This window comes from Halichondria panicea, chromosome 1 (assembly GCF_963675165.1).
Source record: "Halichondria panicea chromosome 1, odHalPani1.1, whole genome shotgun sequence".
Taxonomy (NCBI): domain Eukaryota; kingdom Metazoa; phylum Porifera; class Demospongiae; order Suberitida; family Halichondriidae; genus Halichondria; species Halichondria panicea.
This window is the reverse complement of record NC_087377.1, coordinates 1,196,897-1,210,235: the sequence shown is the minus strand read 5'-3', so window position 1 is coordinate 1,210,235 and position 13,339 is coordinate 1,196,897. Positions and strand designations below refer to the sequence as shown.

The 13,339-nt window shown below is 42.5% G+C and overlaps 1 protein-coding gene across 1 annotated transcript; it reads right to left on the bottom strand.

The window, feature by feature from the left end:
• Positions 1 to 6,072: 6,072 nt before the first annotated feature.
• On the bottom strand, positions 6,073 to 13,333 carry LOC135331806 (cilia- and flagella-associated protein 299-like). The gene is made up of 7 exons (XM_064527063.1): positions 13,162 to 13,333; positions 12,790 to 12,920; positions 11,488 to 11,581; positions 11,289 to 11,366; positions 10,919 to 11,038; positions 10,341 to 10,415; positions 6,073 to 6,375 (listed from the first exon to the last, which is right to left on the bottom strand). The coding sequence occupies exons 1-7, from the start codon at positions 13,279 to 13,281 to the stop codon at positions 6,277 to 6,279; spliced, it is 717 nt and encodes a 238-aa protein (XP_064383133.1). The 5' UTR covers positions 13,282 to 13,333; the 3' UTR covers positions 6,073 to 6,276.
• Positions 13,334 to 13,339: the final 6 nt, after the last annotated feature.

The following is a 13,339-nucleotide window of genomic DNA, read 5'->3' as shown; positions in this document are numbered from 1 at the left end:
AGTTACGAGAAAAACCAGAAAGTAAATGCATATGCCGTTCCTATCATTTGTTAGCTTCCATTGAGGAAGTAAACAACGTTTCCACGCAGTGTTAGGTAGTGACCGATGTATATACCTCAACATCCACCACACCTTTGCTGCAATGGAGACAAAGACCTGCATGTAGTATTGCTTATAATTATACTCCACAAGAACAGCTCTATTTAGTGTGCTGTGCTGTGTGTGGGGGGAGGGAGTGTGTGTGTGTGTGGGGTGGTGTGTGTGTGTGTGTGTGTGTGTGTGTATAGGGGGGAATGTGTGTGTGTGTGTGTATAGGGGGGAATGTGTGTGTGTGTGTGGGGGGGGATGGTGGTGTGTGTGTGTGTATAGAGGGGAATGTGTGTGTGTGTGTATAGGGGGGGACTGTGTGTGTGTGTGTGTGTGTGTGTGTGTGTGTGTGTATAGGGGGGAATGTGTGTGTGTGCCTAAGTTTGTGTGTGTGTTCTAACCCACTTTAATTTGTTGTGTAGCTACTAGCACTGTTGTGTGTTTGCTGTACATATTTATAATACTGTTTATGTACAGTATGGCCTAATGTCAAGTGTGTGGGCGGGTGTTTACTATAGCCTGTCATTGAGTGGGCGGTGGCTTGTTGTGTTTGGTATGAAACTGTTGTAACAGCACTTTCAACATAATTATACAACATTGCACAAACACAAGTCATGCACATACCACAGTGCAGCTGGAATGATTGTTTCCTCATCAAGTGGAATTGATGTTACTTCAAGTCAGGGCAACGTACATTTCAGTACAGGTAGCCCTGGTTTAGTTTGGGCTGAGCTGTTTTATTAGGCTTGTGTAAACTGTTACTGCAACTGGCCCCTTTCACCTCACTAGAAATGCAACTGTATTAGTAAGTCAACCACTAGCTACAGTGGGACCACACTATATAATTATAGGCTCTGTACACTAGTCGACCGTGTACACAGTGGGACCACACTATAGGCTCTGTACACTAGCCTACACACTGCAGGTACTAGCATTCTGTCTATTGATTAAAAGTGAGTGCAAAATTTGCCCCAGAGATGCAAAGCATACTCATACAGAACCCAGCTCAAAACACTGTAATAGAGGCAGTCTGGAGATGGGGTATTTTTTAACCCAATTTCGACGAATTCTTACAATGAAGCTCACAACTGTCCCCCTAGTTAGTTAGTGAGGTAGTTAGTAGTGACACATGCTGCACTCAATGCTCACACTTCCCCTCTAGCTCAGCAAGAGTCTAGACTACACATACACAACCACTAAAGGTGTATCAAAGCTAAACCACTATTTCCTCTCTTGGACGCAGTCAGCAAATCAACAACAAATTACATCATTAAAATAACCCAGGGTTTTAACAAATTTAAGCCAATGACGTACCAGAGCTGTGCATGCACACACATGATAGCCTACGTCTGCAGTTTCAGCACATCTTTAGAGTATATGTACATGTACATACTTTCAATGTCAATATAATGACATTAAAAAATGCGCTGACCTTTTCTTGTTTGTTTTGTTCTAGGGAAGTGTAGACTAGGGTTAGGGATGGGTGTGTGTGTGGTGTTCAGGCAGGTACGTAACTTTAATTACCCACAACTTAAATTAAGTAAACAATTTCAATAAAATCATTCTTGAATCAATCGCCTCATGTACATGTATTCGCTAATAGCACATAACTAAGAGTATCCATTATCTTTGGTAGAGCTATGTGCACTATAAGATGGTGTGTTTAGATCAACATCTCTCAACAAATAATACTATAGGATATAGGATATAAAACACACCCTTCTATCATGTGCATGGGAGCAACGCTGGTATTAGCCACACACACAACTATTGCCTCATCACTTGTGTTGTCTACCCTTGCGGAAAATATCCCAAATTTAGGTAATTGTACGAAACATTAAAAGACAATAGAAGAACGCCCTGGTCCCAGGGGCATGCCAGCGTACGCAGAGGGGCTACTTGTTTAGACGAAAAGGGACGTTCTAATTTAATTACCATCCCTCCGGTTGCTTCCAGACCTGAGCATTTGAATTCCAATCCATTGACCGAGTCTTGGCACTGGTAAACAACAGACGGTTAGCGGTTAGCCTAGGGTAGCAAGCCGTATAATAGTACGCTAGGCCACAAACCAAGCATGATGAAACTTGCACAGCGGTTAAGAACCAAGACAGGACGCCCACTGTCGGGGCTAGTCATAAACAATTAGTAACAGTTGAAATGAAATTATCACCTTCCATTGTGTACCACTAAACATCTGCGTACACCCACACACTCTGTGTTTACATGTCTGGAGGGATTTTCATGACCATCCATAAGATTACAACATGCTCAACTTGTACACCTACACATAGCTTTCGGTGTATAAATACCAGCAGTTTGTGGGCTTACCGACATTCTAGTGGTGATCGGCTCTAAAGCCACAGACATGAGCTAGCCATTGTGAATATCCTGGCCTGAGGGGGGCTTGGATAGTTACATAAGGATGTGAGCATACGGTCTAGGAATGTACGGCTACGAGATTGTACTCCGACCTCCCCTAGCTAGCGGTTACAAGGGGTTGCACTCTGACCTATAGTTAGCGGATGTGAGGGTGCACTCTGACCTCTATGTAGGCACCTTACATTGTCTGTATAATGACTTGGACACATGTACAGGGATACATGTGGGGACCGGAGGTGTGTGTGTAATAAGTGTTCAAGTACATGTACAGGGATGTGCCCACACTGGTCGGTGGTGGTGGTTGGTACTAACCACCTTTTACATGTACATGTATATAGGTTTACTAAAAAAGAAGCAAATTTATGCGATTGTGTAAGGATTAAAAATAACCAACTCCGAAAAATTTTGGGGCACATCCCGGTTAAGGATGTGGTTGTGTGTGAACAATGGACTAGGAATGTGCGGCTGTAGGGCTGCACTCTGACCTCTAGCAACCTTACATGGTGTGAAACATCACCGATACTGACGTCATGTGTGGAATAATCACGCTAAATGCAGAGTTGTTGTTGCTACGTGCATTCTTTGCAATATTTGTCAGAGGCTTTAAAATTTTCACACTAGGTCATTCAATTGTGCCAGCTAATCCAGTGTTGGCACAACACGGCCCTCCACTAAACACACAAACACCACCACCTGTGGAGTGTACGTGTGTGTGTGGGCGTGTATATAGTGCCGAAACGTGATAGAATCCAGCCCAATATAATTACCTCTGATTGCACCAATCACATAGCTACAAGAATGCGTATAATTTGTTGTTTTTTTGTTGTTAATCCAAGACAATTAGACTCGTAGCTGACGCCCTTTGCCGCAGGGGGTTCGTTGATTTGAAATGAGCTAACATGGTAACAATTCTAAACATTGCAGGTAGCTACTGAATGCAACAACTTCAGGAGCAGATGTTTTGTTACAAATTAATTGTCACAGAATGTGGTATAGAAAACTATAGTTATGCCTCGGTTGCGCATGCGCAGCGAGGTATACGGTAGTGTGTGTGTGTGTGTGTGTGTGTGTGTAGACTGCTACAGCTGCTCAAGGATCATTGAAGTGCAAGCATGTTTTCTTGTCGAAGAAGTTCGAAAGATTCAAACCACAACATATACTAGGTAGCCGTATAATATTATTTTATTTCAGGGTATAGCGGGTTAACCAGCTTGAAATGTTCTGCCACCCGCTTGAAGAAGTAAATTTCCTATTTGCACATTGTTGGATCACCAAGCTTGATATTTGCAATCACCCGCTTATTATAGATCTATGTATATACTGTGGAACCACCTCCGCCAGTTGCTATATAACGGCCAGGCACCCAGGTCCCAAATGAACAGTTTGTGTACAAAACAACCTCTCAACAAAGGCCACCTCTGTATAAAGGCCACCTCTGTATAAAGGCCACCTCTGTATAAAGGCCACCTCTGTATAAAGGCCACCTCTGTATAAAGGCCAAAATATTGTTCCCCAAAGGTGTCCGTTATAGAGGGGTTCCACTGTATATTTGCAAAACCAAAATTCAGAACTGATATTGATCATAAACTGGAAATACGTAAGTAATAGAAGTGCAAATAATAATATTGTATTTTTGGTATAATTGGATTACACTCAAGAGCAATTAAGCTAAAGTAACGCAATCAATGAGCCGCGAAATTCCCATAAAATTCCTATACAATCTTCTCTTGAAAACGATTATTCTAAGAATTACAATGGTAATGAATCTTAATTAAATGGGGTTGTTGCTAAGCAACTGATAGTATGCTAATGACCCATTCTCAAGTGTGTGAGGAAATTTTGTGAGCTCAAAATCAATTTGTTACCACAACTAAAATGATCTAATTTCGACGGTTTCTGATCTAAAAATTATCAGTCATGCAGGCAACCATACTGAAATGTTAAAAAAACCGAGCTCTTTTTTCACTCTTGCTACCAATAGCTAGTGTTGTTCTACGTACATAGTGCAGCAAAAAAGACAGTACTATAAAATGCATATTTTAAAACCTTCTTTTTCAGAAAATCAAGCCAAAACTACCGAATAGCAGGTAATAATTAATTATTATTCTACCCATATTTTATACTGTACAGGATAGTGACATAGAACCTGTTGCGGTAGAATAATTTCCGTATGATGCTCTACAAGATTATGAACGAAAATTTCCACCATACGAAAATAACCCGCTATACGGTATAGGTAGAAACCGTATAGCGGGTATATTTCGAGGGTATAAAAATGCTCGTGGTTTTCCCTGATTAAGCATGTACCGCAATTTATACCCACGAATTAAAAATCGCATGCATACTGCAGAAAGGCTGCTATTTTGTGAAATTTAAATTCGCAAAACCTTTCTAAAGGCAGTCCCGCAAAAGTTTATCTACAGTATTACTGATAAAGAACTTCTGTCTGTTTATCAAATCTATAAATCTAAATTAAAATTTGTTTACCTACTTAACGTGTACTTTTGATAGTCAAAAAATTTCAATTTCTATGAATCTAGACCACCGCAGATGGTATCTATCTCATTAACTGTATTATGACATGTGCTCTGATAAGGGACTTCTGTTGCTAGCACACGCGGTTTATTTATTAGATTAAAATACGGATAATCCAATTTAGTCCGAGCGTGGTTGCTAAGGAGTGCAATAGTGTGGTTGCTAAAGCGTAACTTTATGGGAACTAATCTACTAACCAAGATTGGCACGTAACAAGTTCATAGAACGTAAACCATCAACATTAGAATGTTTTGTTCTTGACAACCTTTTGCGAATGAGCAAAATCAGCAGAAAAGTTGACTCCTTTGACGTTTGCAATCTGGTAAGTTTCGTGATATCATAACAGTTCAGGTTTTTCGTACGATTATATTTTTTGGGTAAAATGATCAAAACTTGTAAATTGCTTTTTTAATGCTAAAACATTCTAGCAAATGGAAATGGAAAATAGTTTATACATCTACATGTAGATACGAAACTGTTTTTACTAGAATGTTTTGCGAGCATCAAAACATGAACTTAGCAAGCGTTGATCACTTTACAAAAATAAAATTGCAAACTGGTACTGGTAATTACACAAGATCCTTGTTATCAGAAAATCGCAAAGCGTGAAATTTTCTGCTGATTTAGCTCATTCGTGAAGGTTTTTCACCAGTAGTAATACGGTATACGGTACTATGACACACACATGTCTCACATTCTTGTGACTAATGTTTTCATATTTGCCATCTGAAAAACAACCGGCTGTGCTTTACAATGATTGTCTCAAGCCCTAAATTGACAAAAATCATCTCAGGCCAATAATATGCAGTACTTAAGGAAGTGTACACATGTACAATGTACCTGATTCATGTGATTCCAGAAGCATGTGAAAACACAGCCAGCCAGACATTCCAATCAGCCAACCTTATCAGGCAAACACATAAACACAGTGGCTAATACAATCTGACACCACTAAAATTAGACTTCTTATTCTTAGGTTATTAATTTGTGAAGAGACAATCGAACCATGTGCCAATACTAATAGTCGTAGATTGTAAAATAATGACGTACGTAGACACAAAGCCAAGGGGATGCATTTTTAACACTTTGAGTCAATTAATTTTAAAAAAATTTTAAAAATAGTAGCAATTATAATTATAGGAAGTGAAAATGATGCCAACAGTACATGTGAAATAATTTATAATAAGAGCTTTTACATAACAAACAACTGACTGTGTATAGTACAGGGTGCAGAGTACAGGGTACAGGGTACCTGGTACCTGGTGAATGTTCAGTTTATGCTTTTCTTCTAGTGACATGATCGAATATAACCACTTGAGTGTACTTGGACGTTTGTACGTTGGTACGCGTCGTGTTGTCCCCGCAACTGGTTGCCTGTGTGTGTGTGGTGTGGGCGGTGTGAGTGTGTGTGAGAGGGGAGTGGGTGTGTGTGAGGGTGTGTGCGTGTGTGTGTGGAGGTACATGTATAACCATACAACAGAAATCTCTCAAGGTATGCTCTACTGATATTCCATTCTACAGGATTGAGCCTGTTATTATGTCAGCTAGTGTACAATGTGTTCACACAGTTTATTTCCCACGCCTTCCACTATGGCTTCCACACACAATGTGCAGAGCAGTGACAAAACAACAGACACTAGAATGGTTTCTATTTGCCAGGTGGTCACCGCTTCCCAACCAATCCTGGTCAATTTAACAAGACTGAAATATGCGTCCATGTGACCATGTCCAACCAAGGGAATTCTTAGAAACTATAATTATAGGCTGCCCGAAATATGTGATAGATTTTAATTGCTGGTGGCCAGTATCCCAACAAACAGATTGTACACATCTGCTGTTCCAGAGTATGGGTAGAATATTGACGGTGAAGGGATATCGTGGTACACCAGAGCAGGTCTTATCGGGAGCGAGGCTTTCTAGGAAATAATTGTTTTGGAGGTGTAGCACGCTTTAGTGTAACGAGGGTACTACAAGTGGCTGAGGGCTTCTAAATCACATGGACACCGACAAAACAGTGTCTATTATAGATACTACAGTACGCATGCGCAAACCTTGCCCTAGATGCTTGGCTACAATACAATTACTTGACAACAGAATACTAGGTATACCAGGTATACTAAGCCCCACAGTATACCTGCTCTGAGGCACTTTTCCTATGTACTAGAGAGTGTCTAAGTATACCTACACCTTCGTACTTTGGGACACTATAACACATAGATATCGAATGCATGTGATTTAATTAGATCGCACTTTTCATTGGATAACTAGAGCTACGTATAATTATGTATAGAGCAAGTACATTATCATTGGTATCCTCAAGCAAACTATAGTTTGGGCAGAATATTGGCAGTACTACATGGAATGCTGTGGTGAACCCATACAACTGTTATTATTGGCTTTCACTTCATTTGAAATGCAAACCTTAAGTCACCACTAGCTGTTTGCATTGTCCTATACAATTGTAGCTCTTTATCAAAATAATTATGTGTTTAAATTAGCGATAAGTCAACCACTAGCTACAGTGTACACAGTGGGACCACACTATAGGCTCTGTACACTAGCTACAGTGCACACAGTGGGACCACACTATAGGCTCTGTACAGTGTACACAGTGGGACCACACTATAGGCTCTGTACACTAGCTACAGTGCACACAGTGGGACCACACTATAGGCTCTGTACACTAGCTACAGTGCACACAGTGGGACCACACTATAGGCTCTGTACACTAGCTACAGTGTACACAGTGGGACCACACTATAGGCTCTGTACATTAGCTACAGTGTACATGGGACCAGACTATAGGCTCTATACAGTGCACACAGTGGGACCACACTATAGGCTCTGTACACTAGCTACAGTGTACACAGTGGGACCACACTATAGGCTCTGTACACTAGCTACAGTGCACACAGTGGGACCACACTATAGGCTCTGTACACTAGCTACAGTGCACACAGTGGGACCACACTATAGGCTCTGTACACTAGCTACAGTGCACACAGTGGGACCACACTATAGGCTCTGTACACTAGCTACAGTGCACACAGTGGGACCACACTATAGGCTCTGTACACTAGCTACAGTGCACACAGTGGGACCACACTATAGGCTCTGTACACTAGCTACAGTGCACACAGTGGGGCCACACTATAGGCTCTGTACACTAGCTACAGTGCACACAGTGGGACCACACTATAGGCTCTGTAGGTCAATATAGTACACAGTGGGACCACACTATAGGCTCTGTACACTAGCTACAGTGCACACAGTGGGACCACACTATAGGCTCTGTACACTAGCTACAGTGCACACAGTGGGGCCACACTATAGGCTCTGTACACTAGCTACAGTGCACACAGTGGGACCACACTATAGGCTCTGTACACTAGCTACAGTGCACACAGTGGGACCACACTATAGGCTCTGTACACTAGCTACAGTGCACACAGTGGGACCACACTATAGGCTCTGTAGGTCAATATAGTACACAGTGGGACCACACTATAGGCTCTGTACACTAGCTACAGTGCACACAGTGGGGCCACACTATAGGCTCTGTACACTAGCTACAGTGCACACAGTGGGACCACACTATAGGCTCTGTACACTAGTCTACACACTGCATGTCAATTAGAGTAGCATTTCTGCAAACAAGGTGAAAATGGTTTTTAGTGGAACAGCTGTCTACCCCTGGGCCCATACACGCAGACATTCTACTTTTCAAAGGACTATAGAATATTCGCATATACACTAAATTGGAATTCCATGTAGTGGGACAAGACAACAGTCTGGCTACCGATCAAAATTATCTCCGTAAAAATACAATTATTGGGGTCACAGACGTCACAGCTGAATGGAGAGTGGTGTGGGAGGGCTAGCTGGATGAATGTGAGGGATCATGGGATCATTGTGACAGGGCAATGGACCGCTACTAAACCCTAGTTATCAGTCAACAGCTGGAGCTTTATTTCCTACAATGCATAGCGGGAAATTTTTGCGGGTGCAATTTGGCTCCAGAACCCTCAGTAGAATTTTCGTGGGTTCTAATATTCGCGGGGTTCAATGCCAGGAAACCACACCCACCAATAGCATTGTATGTGAAATACCGGTGCATGGGAGTTTATCCCAGTTTTAAATGCTCTGCCCTCGAAAAACGACGAAAATTTCCCGCTATACGGCACTTGTTATCAATACCCCATTTTTAATAATACATGTGCAATGTATGCTAGCTGTGACAAGGCAATGGACCGCTACTAAACCCCAGTGATCAGTCAACAGCTGGAGCTTAATTAATAATAATTATCGTAATGAAGTTGATTGTTTCCCAGATGCTTGTTATCAATAATTATCCCATTTTTGCTATAATTATTATACAGAAGTACAGCTAGCATACATGTACCTGTCGGTCCTAGGTTGTTTTTTTTAAACGTCAAAATCAGTACAACTTAATTGCTTTTTTAGTATATTGTATGCTAGCTGTACGTTCGGATCGACGTCAAATGATATTTCGGTATCCCTTATTCCATTAAATAACGTGTGAAAAATTGATTAACTATTATAGTGTGGGAAGTAGGGAGGGGCACAGTGTACTATAATAATGCTTTTCTAACTCCCTAAAAATTCTATTCACAAATTTTGAGACAGTTTGCTCAATAATTATAATAATTATTTCCTCAAAAGCCCAATGTAGCTATGTCAACAGTTTATAACAAGAGAGCACAGTTAGCATACAAACAGCGTCAAATACAACAAATACAAGTTTTGTTGTTTTGGATGCTTCCATTAGAGAGGATTGTTAGCAAACATACTGTACAAAGTTCATTCTAATCTTCACTGTCAGCTTTGAATCTTGAGGCCTCAATTTAATCAGCCATGTGGAAAGGGGCTAAAACTATTTTTTCGGGAGCAAGGCCTATTATTCCCATAAAATTCCCGCGTATAATGTGCGCCTCCCAATCAGGAAGCATACGTGAAGTTTGAGATTTTTTTGGCTACAGTGAAACCTCTGTTAACAACCACCTCTGAATAAAGGCCAGTTGCTATATAACGGCCAGGCACTCAGATCCCAAATGAACAGTTTGTGTACAAAACAACCTCTCAACAAAGGCTCTGTATATAAAGGCCAAAACATTGTTCCCCAAAGGTGTCCGCTATAGAGGGGTTCCACTGTATTTTACCGTCAAATGCTTTTTTCGTTTTCTTGTCTTAGTTCTACTGTGCTAGCTGTACCTTAATTTGGATCGACGTTAACGATATTTCTGTTTCCCTTATCCCCACACACACAATCACATGCCCACACCCACACACATCCACCTACACACACACACAGCCTGTACCTTTGGGTCAACGTTAATAATCTTTCTGTCTCGTTTATTCTTAAACAGCAGACCTGAGGCGTTGTCTGCAATCACCTGTGGGTGCGTGCGTGGGGTGTGTGTGTGTGTGAGTTATATCAAACAATCACAAACAAAGTGTCCGTGTACAATAATCATGTCAACTAATTATGTACGACGAGACCAAAGGGAGCAACTGTATAATTGAGTAGTGCTATGGCGCCCTACAGACTAGGAGGGCACTCACTAACTGTAGTGTTCCAAACACACGTTATAGGCTATCAAACTTTGCTGTGAAAATAAATTATGTTCTGAAAAAACACCCACTTTACTTATTAAAGCCCACGCTTTTTTTTATAATTAATTTTGTGCTCGTTGATATAAGGACACCATAATATTATTGTAGCACTACCAAACAGCTACTAATAAAATAATTAGCTTTTTGAAATTGGACGTTCCCAACACAAATTATAGTCCTTCAAAGAAAAACTACGAAAACATGACGACATGTAATTAATACATATTTTGGCAACCACCTCTTATATATTATACCCACGTATTTCAATATTTCTCACACGTACCTGATAATTAGGAGTGGAGTTGGACGAGGAGAAATTAGTGTCCCAGTTATAGAAGCTCAAGTCACTGTGTCTAGGGAGCAGCTTCTTCCGTGACGAGAATATGGGGTCAAAATCATCCACCTACAATTATCATGTACATGTATAATACCACATAGAAAGTTTTCGTATCAAACAAAAATTAAAACTAGGGAATTATTCTACTGCAAGAGATTCGATGCGTCACTATCCTGAGCTGTCGAGCTGTACTTAAAATACTAAATGGGAAGTTACGAAAATTACCCGCTATACGGCAGTTAGATCATTGGGGTGAGGTATAATTTTATGTCATAAATACAGTACATGTTAGGACCTCCTTTATTAGTGGTAGTACCTTGAGTCGATGTGCGTAATCAATGTATCCTGATATCTCCTGACCCTTGGCATTCTTGTCCCGAATAAATATAATTGACTGTGTGTGTGTGGGTGGAGGTGTGTGTGTGGAGGTGGTGGTGGTGGTGGTGGTGGTGTGTGTGTGTGTGTGTGTGTGTGTGTGTGAGGGGGATTGCTTATCATGTATTAAGAAGACTTACTGAAATTTTCCCGTTTCTGTTAGTCTCTTCCCTCTGAGCCAGCCCCTCCAGGAACACTGATCCTTGCAGGTCCTTCCCAGCACTGCACAACACTCTGTACCATGGGGGACACACTAGGTCAGCACAACACTCTGTACCATGGGGGGGACACTAAACACTCTGTACCATGGGGAGGACACTAGGTCAGCACAACACTCTGTACCATGGGGGGGACACTAGGTCAGCACAACACTCTGTACCATGGGGGGGACACTAGGTCAGCACAACACTCTGTACCATGGGGGGGACACTAAACACTCTGTACCATGGGGGGGACACTAGGTCAGCACAACACTCTGTACCATGGGGAGGACACTAGGTCAGCACAACACTCTGTACCATGGGGGGGACACTAGGTCAGCACAACACTCTGTACCATGGGGGGGACACTAGGTCAGCACAACACTCTGTACCATGGGGGGACACTAGGTCAGCACAACACTCTGTACCATGGGGGGGACACTAGGTCAGCACAACACTCTGTACCATGGGGGGGGACACTAGGTCAGCACAACACTCTGTACCATGGGGGGACACTAGGTCAGCACAACACTCTGTACCATGGGGGGACACTAGGTCAGCACAACACTCTGTACCATGGGGGGGACACTAGGTCAGCACAACACTCTGTACCATGGGGGGGACACTAGGTCAGCACAACACTCTGTACCATGGGGGACACTAGGTCAGCACAACACTCTGTACCATGGGGGACACACTAGGTCAGCACAACACTCTGTACCATGGGGGGGACACTAAACACTCTGTACCATGGGGGGGACACTAGGTCAGCACAACACTCTGTACCATGGGGGGGACACTAGGTCAGCACAACACTCTGTACCATGGGGGGGACACTAGGTCAGCACAACACTCTGTACCATGGGGGGACACTAGGTCAGCACAACACTCTGTACCATGGGGGGGACACTAGGTCAGCACAACACTCTGTACCATGGGGGGGACACTAGGTCAGCACAACACTCTGTACCATGGGGGGGACACTAGGTCAGCACAACACTCTGTACCATGGGGGGGGGGGACACTAGGTCAGCAGCGATAAATTAATCTGCTTGCAATCGCATACTTACAATCAGTTCAGTATAATAGATTCTTTTGCAATCGCATATACAAACAAGTCTTGTACAGTTTGTAGCTAAGAATCATTACCAGTATACCTGAATTGTCCATAATAATTATTAGCAAAAGGGAGCGTTAATGTGACAAATACACACTCACCCCCCACACACACCACCCACACACCTCAGCTGGTCTCGACGTGCTAGCTTACTGGCTGCAGCCGCTTCTTTCCTGAGCTCAAAGTCTTCTCTCTTGAGCACTTCCCCTGATCCACGATATCCTAGCTCCACTAGCTGACGTGCTAGTTCCTCGTCCTGTGTGTGTGTGTGTGTGTGTGTGTGTGTGTGGAGTGTGAGTGTGGGTGTGTGTGTGTGTGTGTGTGTGTGTGTGTGAGGAGTGGAATGCAAACCACCAACTACGTAATACAGTAAAAATTACAAGCCACTGCAGATGTGTTTCTACTCGATATTTCATAATAAGTGTGTGGGGGGTTGGAGAACCGTCACCCCCCACAGTCAATCAACCCTACCCCCCCACCTCGAGCTATAACCTCACCTCCAGGTAGAACAGATCAGTTGGTGTTATTTGAGAGTCCAGGTAATCCTCATACGTGGCATACTCGGTGACTATAGTGTCTGCAGCGCTGTTACTAGCTTCCTCACCAGTAGCCGCCATCTTTATGTTCAGAAAGCTGGCGTTGTCATAGCAGTGGTAAGGTGTGTGTTTGTATCGG